This window comes from Onychomys torridus, chromosome 23, assembly GCF_903995425.1.
Source record: "Onychomys torridus chromosome 23, mOncTor1.1, whole genome shotgun sequence".
Lineage (NCBI taxonomy): Eukaryota > Metazoa > Chordata > Mammalia > Rodentia > Cricetidae > Onychomys > Onychomys torridus.
In genome coordinates, this window is record NC_050465.1 from 42,882,124 (window position 1) to 42,902,664 (window position 20,541).

At 44.5% G+C, this 20,541-nt stretch overlaps 1 protein-coding gene across 11 annotated transcripts in view; it reads left to right on the forward strand.

Moving 5' to 3' along the window:
• Spats2l (spermatogenesis associated serine rich 2 like) overlaps window positions 1-20,541 on the forward strand; it is a 170,311-nt gene that overhangs the window by 17,070 nt on the left and 132,700 nt on the right. For 8 of the 11 annotated variants that reach the window (XM_036173204.1, XM_036173211.1, XM_036173208.1 and 5 more), the window contains exon 2: window positions 8,683-8,732. The exons of the other annotated variants lie outside the window; for them this stretch is intronic. In XM_036173204.1, coding sequence (XP_036029097.1) covers window positions 8,683-8,732 — 50 coding nt within the window. The remainder of the gene's footprint in view (window positions 1-8,682; window positions 8,733-20,541) is intronic. 11 annotated transcript variants of the gene reach the window in all.

Below are 20,541 nucleotides of genomic sequence, written 5' to 3' on the forward strand. Positions count from 1 at the left end.
CATTTCTCTACTTGCTTGCTTGGTATTGAAAGAAAAACAAAATCTTTAGCCTCGGCCCTAAGATGGTACGCCCAGAAGGAGAAGCAGGACCACTGTGGGCAACGGTATGTATAGAGGGAGAACTTGATGTATATTGGGGTAACCCCCACCCCCGCCAAGGAACTATTTGGTGAGCTGGCAGGTTGTCTTTAAAAAGTCAGCTTTTGGAACATATATCTTGGCAGCTCTCAGATGTGACTCATGGTATGCAGTGTGGCAGCCAATCTTGTAGGAAAAGGGTATAATTATATGATGAAGAAGGCACAGGTATTGCCAGCCAGTCCCTACACAGCTCCTCACAACAAAGGGGCAATTGAAGTCACCTTTTAATGGGCAATCCTTGCTTGTCATTCCGTAGATGCCAATCCATAGTAAAAAATGATGAAGAAAGAAACCCTGATTATAAATCTTTCATATATAAGTGATGCTTTGCTGCGGAGTTTGTAGCTCATTATTGTCTCATCGGGACAGCTGGCTTTGGGTTTTTGAATTCTTGAGGTCTTCCATCTCTTGAGCTTACATATTTTTGTCTTAGAATTGTCCTGTTTCCTCCGGTCACTTCCATTCTTGAAGCATTGTCTCCAGAGGCGCAGTGGTGAGGAAGGTTTTTTGGATCTTGACAGAACTTCTCTACCAACTTGAACTGTTGATAGTATTGCCCCGCCCCTTCCCCATGGTGGTGTTGTAGGTGGGAAGAGCCCAGCCGCTTACACTTTAGTTCTTTTCTAAAGACTGGACCTGTCGCTTAGTCTCCTGGACAAAGAACTATCCGTGCATGGGCTCCCGGCCCTCAGCTCTGCAGTGGAGGTAATGGGGATTAAAGTCACAGACCATTTGGAAGATCAAATATGTCGAGCAAACCATTTGGCTAACTCAGACATTCTTTCATACTTTGTTTTCTTAGTTATTAGTTCATGGTCACAGGTCATCTCCCTTGAGGAGGAGCCAGTGTGAAATATTTTCAGATGAACAGTGGGTATGTTTATAAAGATGTATGCAACAGGTACCTTTCCTCGGGCTAACCCTACAGACCTTTCTGACGCTTTGCTACCTTATTGGATGATAGTGCCACAGGCCATTTCTCAGTGCTAAAAGCCCAGTTGCCTAGCTTAGAATCCCTCACAACTTGGATGCTCATTCCTGAGGCACATTCTTCTGAGAAATAAGGGGGCCCAGTGACATTAAAGTGTAGTTTGGGGAACAAACACATTAAAGTCCTTTGTAAAAGTGGATACATTCCTATAATCCCAGCACTCAGGAGGCAGATGCAGTAGTAGCATTCATGCATTGGAAGCCAGCCAGAGCTATGTAGGATATTCCAGGCCCGCCAGGGCTACACAGTCAAGGCTCCACCTCCAATTTAAAAAGTAGACATTTGAGTCTAGTATGCTGTCCTGAAATAGAAGCAAAGCTGACGTGTTTGATATGCATTTTAGCTTTCAATTAAAAAGGCTCGGGGTTGGGGTTTTTAGCTCAGTGGTAGAACACTTGCCTAGCAAGTGCAAGGTCCTGGGTTCAATCCTCAGCTCAAAAAAAGAAAAAAAAAAAGGCTCAAAGGAAAAGACACACACACCCCATTAAAAAAATTAAAAAATATTCTGGTAAGATGGCATTGTAGAAAATTGTAGGGGACTTTGAGTATTCAAATCATCTTACTGCTGGAGAGCAGGAAAGAGACTGAGAATTAGGAACTCTGGTACCAGGAGAGGCAGGCCTGTGAACTCTTCTCTTGAGCTTGCCCTTCTTCCTCCTTAGGGCGGCTCAGAAACCTCCCTTCCCTCTCTAACTGCCTTTATCTTTTTGGGGACCAGCATGGCTGGGAGGAGCGGATTTGTTCATTCACTACCCTTGATTGATTGGGCTATGTGGCAGGATGTTTATGAAGATATCTATGTATAATTAATGGTTAAACAGCATCTGTGGGGTCACTCCGAGGTGAGAGCCATATACTACATTTTTTTTTCAAGACAGGGTTTCTCTGTGTAGCTTTGTGCCTTTCCTGGAACTCACTCTGTAGACCAGGCTGGCCTTGAACTCACAGAGATCCTCCTGGCTCTGCCTCCCGAGTGCTGGGATTAAAGGCGTGTGCCACCACAGCCTTGCTATACTAGATATTTTAAACGAACCTCTTTGACCCAGGTGAGCTGACTGACCTAAGGCCCACTGGGCCCAGGATTTCCTGAGCATGCTTGGTGGTGCCTAAACCTGCTTGCTGTTCTCACTTGGAATTAGTTTGTGGGTTTTATTTTTCTTTCCACGCAGGAAACTATCATGAAATTCCTTCTTTTGCTTTGGTGCCAGAGCATCATCCCATTCATTTCTTTAGCGACTATTTCCTGAGTGTCTGCTCTGCGCTAGGCCTGAACAGCGAGAGAGCAGGTGCTGGAGAAGAAGCGAGCTTACTTTCCTAGACCGCAGATGTGTCTGAGAGTTGAGAAGGGGGGGGGGTCAAATTTGTCACTTCTTTTTCCCTGCTGTGCTTTCTACAGTGAATTATACTGCATAAAGCTCTACCAATATTCATTAATGTAGCTAATCCCATTATGATGGAAATCCTTCTTTTTGACCATGACTCAGGAAGCATCCTATTGGTGAAATTATTAAGGCCACTCCACGTAGTTGAAAGGGAGGTTTATTTTGTGGGGTAACTTACAAATGAAGGGGTAGGTTGCAGGGTCTGGGAAATGGATGGCCCAGTCCGGCAGTGTTCTCTGGAGAACTCTGCTCGGTCTACCTCCAGCATCCAGGTCCCGAAACCAAGAGAGACCTCTCCTCTTGATCCTGGGTCTTCAGCTTCCTCTCTCAGCCCCACCTTGTGGGCGTGACCATTACCGAAGCCTCAATGGGGGTTGGAACTTCCAGGCCAAGGCTGGAATGGCTACCCACTATAGCATCCATAATACACAATTCCAGTGTAGCAGAAGACTTCGGGAAGCCCTTTATTAGGGTGAGCCAAAATGGGACTTGACCTTTGTGTCCGGATCTTCATGGTTTTGATAGTTTTCATTTCCACCTGTCTGCAGATACCTGACTGGAGAGTAAAGCCAGTTGAATCAGTGTTTCTTGCTGCAGTCATTAGCAGCAAGCATCCAAGGGCGACAGAGCCCAGCCACCATATTTGGTTGAGTTTACATATTTTATCATAAGCCTGGCTGACCGACCTGTCTTCTGATCGATAGGATGCTAGTAGCAACATCCTTTAAAAAGAATGGCTGAGAACTACAGTATTGTTTCTTACCTCTCATTTAAGAAAGCTCCTACTTCATTTCGCTGACCTTAACTGTAAGAACATCCAAAGGGAAGACTGTGACTGCAATATCTGTGATTTCTTTTTCTACCTTTCTCCAACTCCTATCCCAAGCTGAGGACGTCGGTGTAGTTGGTGGTTTGGCTTTTAAAATTGACTTCTTCACAGTTTCATACATGTACAGAATGTACTTCGATTATATTCTTTTCACCATTGAGTTTCTCTCCCTCACCCCAAATCATTTCCTGCTGATGAATCTTCCCGCGTTCATGTCTAATTGTGTGTGTGTCCCACGGACGTTAATTAGGGTTCCTTGTGGTTTGGTTTTCACTTCAGCAAGGGTGCCTTACCAAAGGTGGCACAGCCAAGAAATAGAACCCCTGCATTCCAGCAACCATGAACTGCCCTACCGCCTTAAGAAAGAGGAGGGCCTTGCCAGGGGGCGGTGGTGGCGCACGCCTGTAATCCCAGCACTCGGGAGGCAGAGGCAGGCGGATCTCTGTGAGGTCGAGGCCAGCCTGGTCTACAGAGGGAGTCCCAAGACAGGCTCCAAAACTACACAGAGAAACCCTATGTCGAAAAACCAAAAAAAAAAAAAATGTGTAGGGCTCCCTGAGCTCTTCCCCCTCCCCCTCCCCCTCCCCCTCCCCCCCCTCCCCCTCCCCCTCCCCCCCTCCCCAGTCCACGATGAGCGGATGAGTGTTGATGCTGCAGGCTTGAAAAGGCGTTATTCAGGTAGCCACTCCCCCTTAGGGTTCATGGCTGCAAGAGCCATATCCTGTCCAGAAGACGAGGTGTCCCAGCATTGCTCCCTGTCTTCCGGCACTTACATTCTTCCCACCTCTCCTGCCATGTTCTCTGAGCCTCGGAGGGGATGATGGAGTTGTTGGTTATTCTCTGCACTTTGCCCAGTTCCGAGTCCCCGGCATCAGCTGCCACCCAGTGCAGACAGAAGCTTCTCCCAGGAAGAGGTCTTGGGGCTGCCTCAGTGGCCCACAGAGTCCTGGCCTACAGGAATCGAGTCGTTGTAATGGGAAGGAATACGGGGCACTGAGGAGTTGAAGCTACTTTCTCTTCTTGTGGGGTTTTAACTGTTAGAGGACTTCTGAAAATCACCTGGTCTCATTCACAGCCCTTTTATAAACAATTGGCCCAAGGCATCGGTTTAAAAAACACCAGCATATTGATGATCTCTTGTTTGTTGTCAGGAGGGTCTAAGTATCTTCCATGCATCCCCCATACATACTGTCCTCACTGTACTGACATGTGCAGGACTTGAGCTGCTGAGTACCTACTCAAAGGGCATCAAGGTCGGAGGGTCCAAGCTGGGGTTTGGAGATTCTAAAGCCTTTTCACTGTTTCCTGCCTGAGCTTGTTTTTAATAATATATGAGACTTAGAAAAGTTTTTTTTTTTCTTTTTCAAATTGTTAAAATAATACACACTCATTATAGGAAGTTTGGACAGCAAAATATAGAGAAGAAAGCAATTACCTGCAGTCCTGCACCCTAGGGATAACCGCTACCAAATTTCATCTTGTTTCTTTCCAGGCTTAAGAAAGCTATAATTTATATGTCTAAATGAGTGCTGCAGCACACAGTTGTCTTTGTGGCTGACACACGAAATCAACCATCTTGCTGTTGCATCCGATAAAGTCCCCTTCAGAGTCTGTTAGGAGTTAAAGTCTCTGAGATTCCTAGGCATGGGATAGAAATTACAAAGGCAGTGTGTCCATTCCTCATATCCTAGCAAAATAACACATGACATGTGCAACCATTTTGTGCCTTCTAAATGTCTGTGCTATGGCTATTTACCGTCCCATAAGGAACAGCACCTTGTGTCGAAGAAAACCATAAATGTCATGTGCCAAGTTCAGCTGTAGTGGGGGACTGAATTTACTGAAATGCCGCTCCTCGTGTCAAACATTGATGGATATTTGGGGGTATGTTTAAAAGCCTTTATTAAAAATTAAATCTATAAATGTTTAATATCTTATTTGACAACTCATTTATTACATTTGTCAACACAACAGTGTTTGCCTTTGGTGGTACATAAAGAAAATCAGAAAATTGCTTTTGTCAAAACTTTGAAAAGCATATTTTGAAATCAATTCCTATTTAATGGAGGTATTACACTCACTGAATTATTCCCCTCCAAGGGGTTTTTGTGAAAGCAAATGGATCTAAGAGTGAGGAGCTGATCTGTAAATAAAGTCAGTAGTGCCTCATGTAGCAGTAGATGTTTCCCAGAGATCTCTCTCTCTCCTCCCCCATCTCTCTCCTCCTCTCCCCTCCCCCTCCCCTTCTCTCTCTCTCTCTACACACACACACACACACACACACACACACACACACACACACACACACCCCTAACCAAAATGGCCACTGGTATACTTGAACTCTTTACCGTGGAGTTCTCGCCTGACTTAAAATCCAGGCATCTCATTAGCTGGCCGATGTCTGCTTTATTTGTTAACAGTCATTTTTATCTACCTATCAGCCTACTCATCTTATCCACCAACTGCTGGACACCTGGGACACTGGGACCTTGGGTTTCAGACTGGTCTGTAAAATGCTTTGGGGCCACTCCCAGGCTTCAGAACAGGGCCACACAGGCTTTCATTCCTGTCCCGGGCTTTCGTTCTCCCCTTGTCTTCTGGTTGCCAATATTTCCTGTGATAAGAATTGATCCTGCACACAGAGCTAATTATGGAACGTAGGTTGTGTTTTATGTTAATAACCTTGGCACTGTCCTGACATGGTTCATGCCACTGGAGCGTTACATTCTCTCTCGGAAGCTAGATTGTTAGGGAAAAGATGGAAAGAAAGATCTCAGAATGTCCAGATCAGTCTTCTCATTTAAATATGAACCCCAGAGATGTTAGTGGAGGTGGAGAAGTACCAGGAGAAGTGGTATCAGAGAACCATGCGTGACATCTCATTTATTTTTTTAAAGGTTTTATTAAAATATATTGTTTTTCATCCAGTGTATTCTGATTATCATTTCTCCTCTTCAGCTCCTCCCAGCTCCTCCCCACTTCCCAACCCACCCCTTTCTTTCTCTTCCTCATTAAAATACAACTAGACATCTAAAATATATTAATAATAGTGAGGATAAGATAAGACAATCCAGAATAGGACAAAATAAACGGGGAAAAGGGCCAATGGAAAAGCACAAGAAACACCCCGATGCTGAGACACACATTTGCACGTCCAGAAAACCCATGAAGACAAAATTGGAAACCATAATATATAAGCAAAAGCTCTTTAAAGTTATAGAAGGAATGCCCGAAGTATTGTGAGACAAAAAGCCCCCAAAGATACCATTGAGTTTGTTTTGTGTTGGGCACCTACTGCTGAGCCTGGGGCCTGCCCTTAAGTGTGATTTGTATGCCCACTGAGACTGTTGGAGAAAACTAAGTTTTCACTTGCAAGTGGTTATCAACTGGAGATGGCTTCTGGGTTAGGGATGAGGACATGCGTGTCCTTCCTCTCTCAGGACTGGGACTCCCTCTGGTTTAGACCCGTGTCTCTGTGAGTTCATATGTGCGTCAGTCCTCTTGTGTCTAGAAGGTCTTATTTTCTTGTTGTCTTCTAGCCCCACTGGCTCTTACAGTCTTTATGCCTCCTCTTCCACATCGCTTCCTGAAGCCTGAGGGGAGGAATTGGATGGCAATATCACCTTTAGGACTGAGTGTTCCAAGGTCTCTTACTTCCTGCACATTGTCCAGGTGTGGGTCTCTGTATTTGTTCCTGTCGACTGCAGGAGGAAGCTCCTCTGATTGCTGGCTGAGCAAGATAACGACCTATGAGTAGAGCAGATGTCATTTTATTGATGCATTCCTTTAGCAGAACAGTTGTATTTGGTTTTACCCTAGGTCTGTGATCTATCTAGTCTCAGGTTCTAGGCCACCTGAGCAGTGTCAGGCATGGGTTCCGTCCCACAGAGTGAACCTTAGTTCCAGTCAGATAGTGGTTGGTTACTCCCACAACTTCTGTACCACTGTTACACCAGTGTAGACTGCAGGGATCGTAACTGGGTTGGTCTTTACCTTTCTCCTTTGGTGGCGTGCAGGGTGCCTTCCAGGACCCTGAACACTCGTCTAGTCAGGAGGAGTAAAGGCTCTGGTAAGCACCAACTTGGCTTCTGCTTGCTTGTTCAATGAGTGATGTAGGTATCATCTTCAGCAATAAGGCCTTACCGTCAGCTTGTGGGGAGCATCCAATAACCTTGGCAATTGCCTGGGTTGTTTTGGCATTCCATGGGGCCTCTCTGGCCAACAAGTCGACCAGATGTAACCCATTCCCAGCACTGGAGGTTTTATTTGGTGGTAAGAGATGTCTGGTTGGGGCTTTGTCTTACCCATTATTTGGTGATTCCAGTTTAGATTTCTTTCACGTATGAGTATATTTTAAGAATCTTCTATTGTATTAGGTTTACATACCTCCCCTCAAATGGCCCTTTAGTTTCAGCTGTCCCTCTTAATGCCCCCTACTTGACCTCCCCCCACTCCCTACCATCGTTTTATGCTTTCAAGCACCTCCCTCCCTCTTGTTCCCCAATGGTCTCATAAAAGTTGACCTTAGGCCTCTGTGGGGTCTGTGACCTGAGCGTTTGAACCCCCACAGAGTGCTCCACAGATCACTTAAGACTCTGTGGTTATTAAGAAACACAGGAATGGTTGGGGTGGTATGTGAGTTAGTAGCTGGTTGACTTATAACTTGGGCACTCATCTGTATGCCTTAGTAGTAACTGGCTTAGCGGTGAGTTCTGTAGAGTTATACATTATAGCTTAAGTCTGGAAGAAAACACTATTCAACAACAAAAACAGTAGCAAACATTTACTTTTATCTAGTTAGGCAAATGCCATGCGACCACTATCTAGCTCTCACTTGTCACCAGTGGACTCCCACCTTAGCGCACTCCAGTATAGTTTCACTAGTCAGGTAATTCGACCCCTCTGTGCCTTGTTTATTGATCTCCGTCAAATGCCAATGATACCAATGCCTCTTTTAGAGTACTGAAGGAGTTAGTGTGTGGGAACAACGTTCTGGAACAGTGCCAGGCACTTCCTAAATTCATAATAAATGCTAGCTGGTGTTGCTAAATATCACCGTTACGTGCTAGGTGCGTTGAATACATTGCATGCTTTGCTTGCCATGCAGTTAAACACTCAGTGAGAAAGCTATTATTATCCCCAGTTACTGCTGAGTAAACAGAGACACAGAGAGATCACCCTGCCCACCCAGGGTTAAATTAAGTCATGTGTGAGGACCAACTCATTATCTGCCAGACTCAAGATTCTATATTAGGGGCAAGTATGATAGGAGAGGGGGGTGCTGATGTTGCTAATGGAAGACCAACCAGTCTGACCCTGCAAATTAATTTTCTTCCTAGACTATTCCAGAACCTAGACAGCTTTCCAGAACATCTCTGTGGATTCCCAGGTAAGTGGAGGTGGTCCCTTCTTTCTCCATGACATCCTCATGGCTTTGTGGGTGATGGTCCCTTCACTTACAGCTGACTCCTGGAGAGCCCAGTCAACAGCTGTGGGGAGGGCTTAGCTGCCTCTTAAGGTTTCAGGCCAGAGTTATCATGAAAGTGCAGGGACTGAGACAGTCCAGTTGGGGCCACGTGGCCAAGGGATGCGAGTCCCTTCTGTTCCGCCCACATTCCCCTTGCCATCTCTTATCACCCTTCCCACCCACATCCCCCTTTCCACACTACATGGTTTCCATGGTTATTGTTAGAATAGCATCATGTAAAATACTTAGGAGTACCACAAAAAGAAAATGAAAACAAGGTCTTTTCTAGACATCCTCGTGATTTAAAAGGGAGTTAAGAGTTAAGAACACGGGACTCCAGAGCCTGACTGCCTGGCTGTTCCAACCTCGCAGTGACAGTCAGCTTTGCCCTTGTCCCTGCTTTTGAAGATTGCCTCAATGAGTCTGGAAGTCGGACTGTCAGTGGTGGTGCTCAGTCAGCACGGAACAGGAGCTGAAAGACTGGGCCTCAGAGTCAAAACAGCCTAGTCTAGCCTCCCGTGTCTGCTGCGTCAACACGGCGTGGTCTTATTTCTCCCTCTTCTGAACCTCGCTTTCTTCCTTCCTGGTCAATGGATAGCCTACAGTCACACCACCCTGGAGATGTGAGCTCCTGATCTCATCTGAGAGATGATAATCACAGTCATTACCTTAGGCATTGGCTATCTCAAGCTCATATGTGTAGAGGAAACTGACATCCAATAAAACGGGAACTGTTGCCGGATGTGGTGGTGTGTGTCTATCATCTCAGTAGTTCAGAGGCTGAGGCAGGTGGGTGGGTCTCTTGTGAGTTCAAGGCCAGCCAGGGCTACGGAGTGAGACCCTGCCTCAAACAAACAAACAAAAACAAGAAAAAAGTTGAACGGTTTCAATAGTTATGCATGTGCGGATGGTCTTGTTAGAAGCTTTTGTGGGCAGAAAGCCATGTTGTTTCAGGTCGGTCATACATTCTCTGAAATTCCCCAACAGCCTGTGTTCTATGTGAAAAGATTTTTGGTCTTGAAATTCAAAAAAAAAAAAAAAAAATCACCAATTCCAAATTGGCAGAGTCCAAACGAGCCAAGCCTTACGCCACCTTCGTTTCCCATCGATGTTTAAACTTGATCCTTTATCCATGAACCTGAAATGTCAGTAACATGACTGTTATTCTGAAAAGAGCCATTGACTCTGGTCAGAATCCATGGATTGGGATTTTTGACTTCCTTGTGTTTGAGTCACCATGAAAGTACTTTAGATTTGCTGAAAGAGAATTTTCAGAGTAAAACCTGGATGAACTGTCTCAGTGTCCATACATATGTACATTATTTGTGAGCATGGGGCCTCTCTCCCTCCCTCCCTCCCTCCCTCCCTCCCTCCCTCCCTCCCTCCCTCTCTTCCTCCCTCTTTTTCTCTTTCTCTCTCTCTCTCTCTCTCTCTCTGTCTCTCTCTCTCTCTCTCTCTCTCTGTCTCTCTGTCTCTCTCTCTCTCTCTCTCTCTCTCTCTCTCTCTGTGTGTGTGTGTGTGTGTGTGTGTGTGTGTGTGTGTGTGTGTTTAGTTGCCTTTTGCTTTGGCCACTGAAGAGTGATCATGTAAATTCTGTCAGCCTTCTCCCCAGCAGACAAGCAAGGACACAGTGAATTCCTGTTTCCTTGGAACGTACACCAAATAATCAGAGACTCTGATTATGCTGCTGGAAGGCAGCGGCTTGATGGAAAGATGTACCAATTGAAACCATCTCTGTGTCAGGAGGATGGGACGCCTCCAGCTGTCTGCCACTAATCATAGTAGAGGTGGGGAAGAGACGTGCTTTGGCCTGAAAAGCTTGCTCTAATCTCATGCTTGGAACACCACTTCTCCTGACTGTTTACCCCAGAATGGTGACATTAGACATCCCGTCTGTAACCAGCCTTGCCAGTTGGTCGTTGTCTAAAACATATGCCACATGAGCACACTTCAGGAATTTTCTAATTACAGCTCAAATGCTCTGCTCTTATCTTTTTGTGCTGGTGCTGCCGACGTCGCTGATGGAAGTGATTTTTCCCTTAGTGTAGTCCTGTTGCCAGCAGTTACAGAAAGACTGGGAGGATGGTGAATGAGACCCACAATAACCGAAGCGATGTCCGAATTCAATTAGGAAGAGGTCTTTCCCGAGTGGACACGTACACCATCTAAATCCATTTTAATTGTGAGCTGAGTACTTATCTGGTCATGTTTATTTTGGAAACAAGTGCTAACGCTGGATTTAGACCAGAGCTCCAGATCTTCCAGCCCTAATGACTAATTTGGGTACCCATTGGATCCCTTAATTCATTTCTTAATTAGTTCTCCCAGAATCGGACGGTTGCCTAGTTACAATCATCGTCACAGTTTTCTCATAAATCAGAACAAATGTGTGTAGAGTTCCTTCCCATGGCTCACATACTGTTTCCTGATCTTCAAAACCAATTGTTATCACAATAACCATGGCATTGTCAACAACAATGAAACTAACATTTTGTAAGGTAGTAATGCATAGCAATACAGTCTAAGGTTCAAAGAAGTATGGCTTTTAAATTTCTTTTATTTATTTATTTATTTATTTATTTATTTATTTATTTATTTATTTGTATGTATGTATATGAGTGCTTTGCCTGCATGCATGTGTGTGTACCTGTGTGTACATTTCCCAGGGAGGCCAGAAGGAGGTGTTGGTTCCCCTGGAGTTATAAACAGTTATGAGCTGCCATGATAGCTCACCAGCCTGAGGCATGGCTTTTGAGTTACGGATGAGGGAGCTTAAGTTACTTTCCCTTACTGTGTGCCTCTGTTTCTTCTTATAAAATGGGAAGGATGACAGTATCTGCATCATCAAATCTCTTTGTCAGACTAACGTGTGTAAAGGACAGGTGTGTGAACAGAATGTGGAAAGTTCCCGGCTCAGGAAGGCACGTGAGTTGCTGTGTTTGTTATCACAGAGACTGACAAACTGATAAGCCACACTGTTGTTAGATAGGTCCCATTGCCACACTTGACTTGCAAAATATTCTCCACAGTAATGAAAACACTGAAGACTTGGAAGTTGGATTTAATCCTTTTAAAATTAGACTTTATTATTTGTGCTTGTATTCTTTAATTTGGCTACAGAACTAATACCTTTTACTTTACAGCCGTGTTCAGTGTTAACTTGAAACTTTTTTGCAGAATTGCTATAAATTTTGAGAGATTTTTTCTTCTTTCAGTATATGCAATATTGGCTCTATTGAAAAGAAAAATATGTAAAAATGAGGGGGAAAGATTGATTTAGGGGGAAGTAGCTTCAGTAAATCTATTGGAAAAATCAGACTTAAGAGAATAAGTTAAGATGTATCTAATGCCGTAGCTTATATTTGGTGAATGTTCAAGAATTAAAGAATTGATATCGTCCCTATGCTAATTCCCTGCTGGGTTCCACCCTCCTGAATGCTTAAGGGAAGTTCCATGTCTGTGTGTCCTGCATATTGGGCGTTAACAGTTTAGATGCAAGATTGTAAAACATCGGTATCGAACTTCTGCCCTCTGGGGTTCTCCCATTGTGCTGTAAGCCTGTATTTAAGACATCCTCCCTCCTTCAATTAACAGCATTTGCGATTAAAAAAAATAATTAAAGTCTGCAGAAAGATAAATCTAGATTATTTAATGACCTTTCTTCAAAGCTGTATAAGAACTAGTTAAAATTGATTGGCAAGAGACAAGAGACACATTGGAATTAATTTCCTGTAGATTTCACTTAAGATTTTTTTTTTGTTGTTGTTGTTTTTTTTGTTTTTTTGTTTTTCGAGACAGGGTTTCTCTGTGTAGCTTTGCGCCTTTCCTGGAACTCACTTGGTAGCCCAGGCTGGCTCTGCCTCCAGAGTGCTGGGATTAAAGGCATGTGCCACCACCGCCTGGCTTCACTTAAGATCTTTTAAGCTACCTCCTTCTCTCTCTCCTCCCTGCCCAATATGAGTGTTCTAGAGAGGTGTATATACTCAAGTGCATCAGAGACATGTGTTAACAGTGTGATCATATGTTGAAATACTGTACTGCAATGGGAGAACCAACAATAGCTGTGAAATGAGCTTTCTACAGACATGATGTTGGAAGAAGAGACAAGACTGTTACTGCATAGAACCTTACTACATTTATATGAATTAGGAAAACAGATCAATCCAAACTGTTACTCAAATGTGCATACATCAATGCTAGAACACTAAAGAAAAATTAAAGCAGCCAGGTGTGTGGTACATGCTTGTTATCCTAGCAGAGATAGGGTAAGCCTTGGAGCTCAGTGTTCAGCAAGCCTAGCCTATTTGGTGAGCTCCAGGTCAGTTAGAGAAACCCTGTCTTAAAAAAAAGAAAGAAAGGAAGGAAGGAAGGAAGGAAGGAAGGAAGGAAGGAAGGAAGGAAGGAAGGAAAGGAAGGGAGAGAGGGAGGGAGGAAGGAAGGAAGGAAGGAAGGAAGGAAGGAAGGAAGGAAGGGAGGGGAAGGGAAGAAAGAAAGAAAGAAAGAAAGAAAGAAAGAAAGAAAGAAAGAAAGAAAGAAAGAAAGAAAGAAAGAAAAGGAAGGAAGAAAAAGATGATAGGTGCCTTCTCTAACAAGGCATTGCTGTTGATGTGATTAAGCAGTGTAGTGATATATTGTGTACCCTAATAAACTTGCCTGGGAATCGGAGGACAGAGCCAGCCACTAGATTAGCCACAGAGGCCAGACAGTGGTGGCACACACTTTTAATCCTATCACTCGGGAGGCAGAGATCCATCTGGATCTCCGTGAGTTCAAGGCTACACTGGGAACAGAGCCAGGCAGCGGTGGCACACACCTTTAAACCCAGTACTGGGAAGCACACACACCTTTAATCCCAGGAAGTGACGGGGGTGGGGGGAGTGGGAGGGGTGGGGTATATAAGGCGTGAGGAAACAGGAATTAAAGCAGTTCAGCTGAGACCCTTTAGGGTAGAGGACTTCAGTCAGAGGATTTGGTGAGGTAATAGGTGGTGGCTGTGGCTGGCTCTGTTTCTCTGATCCTCAGGCAAGCTTTATTGGGGTACACAATATATCACCACAGAGCAGTACTGACTTTCAGACACTAGGGTGCAAGGTCCCCTAGTTTGAAGCCTCTCAAGTGGAAATTGAATTGGGTCAACTAAGATTGATTGGCTTCCATTTAACCGGCCAGCCTCAGTTGTGGGACACAGGGCCAATATGATGCTTGGAGTTCTCACCTGGCACACTGTGGCCATCTTAGAGAAATCCAGGATTCCCATGATCTTTGTCCTACATCCTACAACTGGTACCGATGCTGCTGGTGTTTCAGTGGTTGCTAATGACTCAACTTGGTTTAGAGAACTTTAGTAATCAATAGTAAAGAAATAAACCCAGATACACTGGCAATGATGCCACTGCACCACATAACTGAGTCTGGGAGTCTCATTTGCTTTTGGAAGTGGGCTCTGGCCTTAAAGTCACTCTCACTAGCTTCCGAAGGGCCTTTGGATGTGTCATGGAGCTTCCTGGGCTAGAGTTTGCTTTTAACTTCTACATCAAACTTTTCATTTTCTTCTTGTGAAAAAGGAGGCGTTGACCCAAATCTAACATGCCTTATGGTGGTGCTTTCTTCACCAATGGCCTGGTTCACCCTAAAACTTCTGCCAAAGGCAAAGAAGGTAAACTAGGTACATAGAGCCTTCAGATCACAGGTGAGTCACCCTACCATGACCTTGAACTGTTTTCTCTTGTGAACTCTTAAAGTATATTTCAGTAACTTGTCACTTCTAAGCAGAGGTCCATAGTGTACAGCCATTCCTCACACCAGATGAGTATCCAGTACAGGGCATCTGTTGTACCAGGGCTCAAGCAATGTTGTATCAAGAATGGAAGTGCTGAAAGTGTGCACATCTGAAAAAGCAGTATATTTCCCCAAACATGTCAAATGTTTTCAAATATTTCCTTCAACAGCATCTTAAATTGACTTTTTGGGTGAGAGGGAAGAATTCATTATAAGCATTAAAAAGTACAAAAATTCATTGTTTGTCAAGTAAATATACATACAAAATTTTCAAATGTTGTATGTGGTATTGTGTCCCCCAAAATATTGCGCACCCTAATAAACTTATCTGGGGTCAGAGACAGAACAGTCACAATATTAAACATGAGGATAGGCTGTGGTAGCACACGCCTTTAATCCCAGCACTTGGGAGGCAGAGCCAGGCAGATCTCTGAGTTCAAGGCCACATTGGAAACAGCCAGGCATGGTGACTCACCTCTTTAGTCCCAGGGAGTGATGGCAGAAAACAGAAAGATATATAAGGCGTGAAAACGAGGAACTAGAGCTAGTTAAGCTTTTGGCTAGTTAAGCTTTTAGGCTTTGAGCAGCAGTTCAGCTGAGATTCATTTGGATGAGGACTAAGAAGCTTGCAATCTGAGGAAACAGGATCAGATGAGGAACTGGTGAGGTGAGGAAGTCGTGGCTTGTTCTGCTTTCTCTGATTTTCCAGCATTCACCCAATACCTGGCCTCAGGTTTGATTTTTATTAATAAGACCTGTTAAGATTCCTGCTACAGTTGTATTGTTTGGTCTTTGTATAAACAGAAAATGTCTTTCCTGAGAAAGCAGACGAAGACAGCCATTCTTGGTAACCAGCTCTCTCAATACATTATCAACCCAGAGCCTCACACTGCTTCCAGGAGTGGTCTGCTTGGCAATTCCAAGTGCTGAGCCATGAAAGACCAAACTTCTTTTGGCAGCCATCTGCCGAAGGTTTGCAGGTGTTCCGACTGGTGCTTTGAGAGACCAGTCTTAGCAATAAATTATAATTTTTCAGGTCTGTGATGGAAAGATTCTGCACCCTGGGTCCCCTAATCCTTGGCATGTGGAGGATACTTGTGAGGGAAATGAAAATGAAGGGCTAAACATTCTTGGAGGTTGACCCTTGAACTCTAGGCCAGCCGTAGCCAGTGCTGAAGGCATCTTGGTGGCTTTGTTCTAACACTGAGCTTTCTTGGCTGTGGGAGCTGACAGAGTGACAGGTAAAGGCCTAGTTGCATTTCTTGTTACTGAGGGGAAAAAAAAAAAAACACCTCAAAGGAATGCCCCCTTTCTTTCAAAGAAGTACCTACACATGAATGTTTGGGGGCATAACAAAATAGTTTATGAGGCTTGCAAATTTTTCTGAAAAATAAAAGCTGGAAGAAGATTCCTGGCATTTGTGGCTTACTTATAGCTTGTCCTATCACGGCTTGCTCTGCTGGCCAGTGGGTGGTCTCCCTTCTTCTCTGTGGTCTGTTCAGAGATAAAGCCATATGACCGTGTGTGCCATATTCAGCTGTGCCCGAGACAGACCAGCAACGGACACTGCTTCTCTTTCCTTCTGTGTTTTCTCAATGCCGTCATGCCCACAGTCTGGTACACAAGAGCACTCCATCCATATGTTCACCAGTACAAATGAATACATTCAGGTCAGCCCATTGTGGTCTTTGTATTGGAGATCAGTTTATTGGGCTAGATGACTCTGAATCAGATTAACTCTGGAATTCAGAAGTAACTTGAGTAGATTGAGATCAGCCAATATATGGAGCCAGGTGATGAAGAAACGTGTAACCAAGGAAACATCATGGTAGTCATAGCTAATGGAGCTATAAAAGACCCATAGGAGGTCCAGGCTGGTTAACACATACATGGTGTCAAGGTCAAGGGGACTTCTTTGTTTCCCTTCTTTCCCAGAGACAGGCATCTTCCAAATGTGTACCATTAGACACACAGAAAACCAGTGACCAAATGAGGCTAGATCAGCATCCATTTATCCTAAAAGCCTACAGTACATCAGAGTGCAAGCCCTGCTGATGGTGGATAAGAGTGTTAGTTAGGCAAGGACAGAAGGCTTAATAAAGATTCTAGTATAAAGTACACTTCACCCCCCCCCACCACCACCCAAGTGCGGTGAGCTGTGTCAACCAGAGAACTGTTCCATAGAGTTTATGATTTCCTCCTTTTCCCAAATTAAAAAATGCTACTGTGAGCTGTCGACTCTCAACAATACATGTTATTATCGTATATGGAGCAAAGAGTAAATAAGACACTCGCTTAATGAAAGAACAGTTCATTTTAACTTAATGGAAGTCTTTTTTTTTTTCTGTGCTTCATCATGGAAATAGGCCACCATCATTTTTATTCTACTATTCTTCATAACCTTGTAGCATGCTTCCTGTTTATGCTTTTAAGAGCTGTTTTTAAAGACCCTTAAGGGACAGCCTCTAATACTTTCATTGTAACATAATTATTCATCTATATCATACCCCCTTAGAATGTTTGAGGGTTTGGAGAGTCAGAAACTTCTTAATGAGATATGGTTAATAGTCTATGCCGGGTACCACAGTGTTTACACCTGGCTTAGCTAACATAAATTATATTTAATTAGTCATTCTACAGAAGTAGATATTTTAGAATAGATTTAGTACCTAAAACACAGTTTGCTTTTTATGTGTAGTAGTCATAAATAAGATTCCTTTTTTTTAAAAAAAAAAATTCATTTATCTTTATATGTGTGGGCATTTTGCCTGCATGTGTGTCTGGGCAGCACGTATGTGTAGTGCCTGCAGAATGTGTCGAATCCCCTGGGACTGGAGTTACAGTTGGTTGCCATTTCTTAACCACTAAGCCATTTATTTCTCTGGCCCGCAAATAAGTCTCTGTGAGTAATAGTTGCAGATTTTTAAAACCTTGTTTGGGAGCTGGAGAGATAGGTAGTAAAGGAATGCTTGCCTTGTAAGCCTGAGGACTTGAATTTAATCCTAAAAACCCAAATAAAAGCAGCCAGACGTGTGGTATATACTTGTTATGCTAGCAGAGACAGGCAAGCCCTGGTGCTCAATGGTCAGCAAGCCTAGCCTATTGGGTAAGCTCCAGTCCAATGAGAGTCCCTTCTTAACACAAAAAGGAGGGGGCTAGAGTAATGACACCCGAGGTTGGTCTATTGTTTCCACACACATGGGCACATGTACACACATCCCCTCCCCTCCCACCCACAGGCATTCCCCTTCCACATACACAAAAACTTGCTTATGGTGACAAAGACCACTCCCAGGGACCTAAGCACAGCGTGGATGTGGCTCTGAAAAAAAGTGTTTGCCTGGGATGAATCAGGCCCCAGCTCTGTCTCCAGCGACACTGCACACAAGCCGGAGTGAAAGAAGAGATAGGCACACGAAGAGCCTTGTCCTGTCTAGATGATCCATGCGACCTAGCCAGGAAGAACGGGAGGTGCACGCTTGAAAAGGCTGTACCAGCGCAAAGCAGCTGTGCTCCTCTTTCCCATTTGCGGCTTGTGGTACTTCCCAGCTAGTGACAGTCCCTAGCATGTTGCTCTGGGGGAGAGGTGGCCTACACTCGCCAGTTGGGTTCTTTGACATGGCCTTTCCCCGGTTGAACCTTCCAGACCACACTTGTTCTTTCCCATGATGCTTTAGTGGGAAGTGCCATTTCTAGGAAAGAACCTGGAGGGGACATGAGCAATTTGGAGATGGCATCTGGGAACCCTGCTACGGCAACCTGACCCATCACACATGTGATGAAGACATCCAATGGATAGTCTTCTATGGTTCTCTTTTGTGGATCTCTTGCTGGGGCTGTCTGTCTTGTGTGGCTGTTCTCTCTCTCTCTCTCTCTCTCTCTCTCTCTCTCTCTCTCTCTCTCTAATGTAGCTCTCTCCTGTAGCTGGTTCGTTCTCTGCCTCCCCCAGCCCTCACCCCCCACCCCATGACTCTCTTGTTTTGGTATCAACTTCAGGTTGGGCCAGGTTTTGTGATGACTTTCAGATTCCTCCAGCTTTTTCTACCCGTCTTGTGTCTTGGTGGGTCTCTCTGTTTCTCCCTGTCCCCCAGTATTCCCCCTCTTCTCACTTTACCCTTTGCCCCCACCCCCACCCCGTTTCACAGCCCCACTCCTTCCCTGGTGAAGGCGCTCTTTCCCACAGCACAGAGAGCTGCTGCCTTCTGGGTCTTATGTTCTCGAGCCTCTCTGAGTGCCCATGTGGAGCAATGCGGCCCTTCCTCCTTGGAGGCTCCTCCAGAGAAGTCCTGCATTGTGCCAGTGAGGAAACAGCCACGGGAAATATGCTCTGACCATCACCATGGGTTACACCAATATTATTCCACTTAGCGTGGCCTTTTATTGTGCTTGAAAAGGACTACAAGCACTTAAATTGTGCACCGTATTTCTGTGGCAACGAAAATAAATAGGGTTCCCTCAAGAAGCCTTACTTGAACTCTGCCTCTGCTCTTCCTTTTTGAGTTCGTTATATCCAACCAGAGGTTCCCTTTTATCATGTATTTTGCTTTTGTGAAAAAAAAAAAATAGATAATCTGTCCACTGATAAAATCATGAGCCACAGGAACGGCATCGGCATCATTGGTAAAGATAGGGATTCCTCCTGTGGCTCTGAAGTGTTTACCTCTGGGGATGAGTCTTGCTGACATTCCTCAGGTGTCTAGGTGGGGATGCTTGTGTCACTGGCTGATCCTGTCCCACAGCAGCCTTGATGCATCGACAGAGTCAGCGCTCAGGAAGTAGCCCTGTGGGTGGATAGGATGACTTTTTTTTCTGGTTTACAGATGTCGGGACGTGCAGAGGCATGGTGGGTCTAAGTGGCTTCTGTCGGGTCACTTAATGTGAGCAGAGCCTAAACTTGAAGGCAGGTAACCAAGCCTCAGTGTCTACGCTTGTTGTTGCTGTTGCTTTGTGAGAAGAGATTTCCTGTAGCCCAGGTTGGCCCCTGACTAGCTGAGGATGCCCTTGAACTCCTAATCTAGCCTGTGCCACCTAAATGCTGAGATTACAAGCATGTACTCACATTCTTAACCACTGCACTATACTTCCTAAATGACTCTCTGAAAAGAGGACAATAATACCTACTAAATTGTCAGAATTAAAAAAAAAAAAACAATAGTTGGAGGCAGGCGGTGGTGGTGCATGACTTTAATCCCAGCACTCGGGAGGCAGAGGCAGGTGGATCTCTGTGAGTTTGAGGCCAGCCTGGGCTACAGAGTGAGATCCAGGACAGGCACCAAAACTACACAGAGAAACCCTGTCTCAAAAACAAACAAACAAACAAACAAAAACAAACAAAAACCCCACAAAAACCCCACAAAAAGTTGGAAATAGTTCAGCAAGTTATAAAGTGTTAAAACGCTTAGGATGAATATCAACATGTTGTTTTGCACAAGAGTCCTGTTGTATTTGATCCTTGCTGCTTAGATATACTGCTAAATCAGACAAAATAAAAATGAAGACCTATTTACCTTAAGGTTGCCTCGAAATGGCAAAAGACAGGAGGTTTCGTCATGAGAATGGTCCTTTTCCCCAAACGGTGGCATTTGAAAGCAGTCAGACAGAGCATAGTGTTTGTTGCATGCCAGACCAGTTCAAAGCCATTGCTTCCCCTTAATCCCACCCCATTAGTGGAACACTTGAGCCTTTATTCTTGTTCTTAAATCATGCAAAATCAATTTTCTTTGTAGTATCCATTTACCGTGTACCATGGACTTGCCATTAGCTGCCCTTCAGTGTGTCATACGGGGTTTGGGACTGTGTCCCAGCATGCAGGTATGAAGCACCAAAAGAGAAGAAGTAGGTTAGGCCAGTGGAAGAAAGCTGGATAAGAACTCCAAAGATGAGGATTCACAAAGGCCATAAACCAGTCGTCATCATTATCATCATCATCACCACCACCACCACCACTACCACT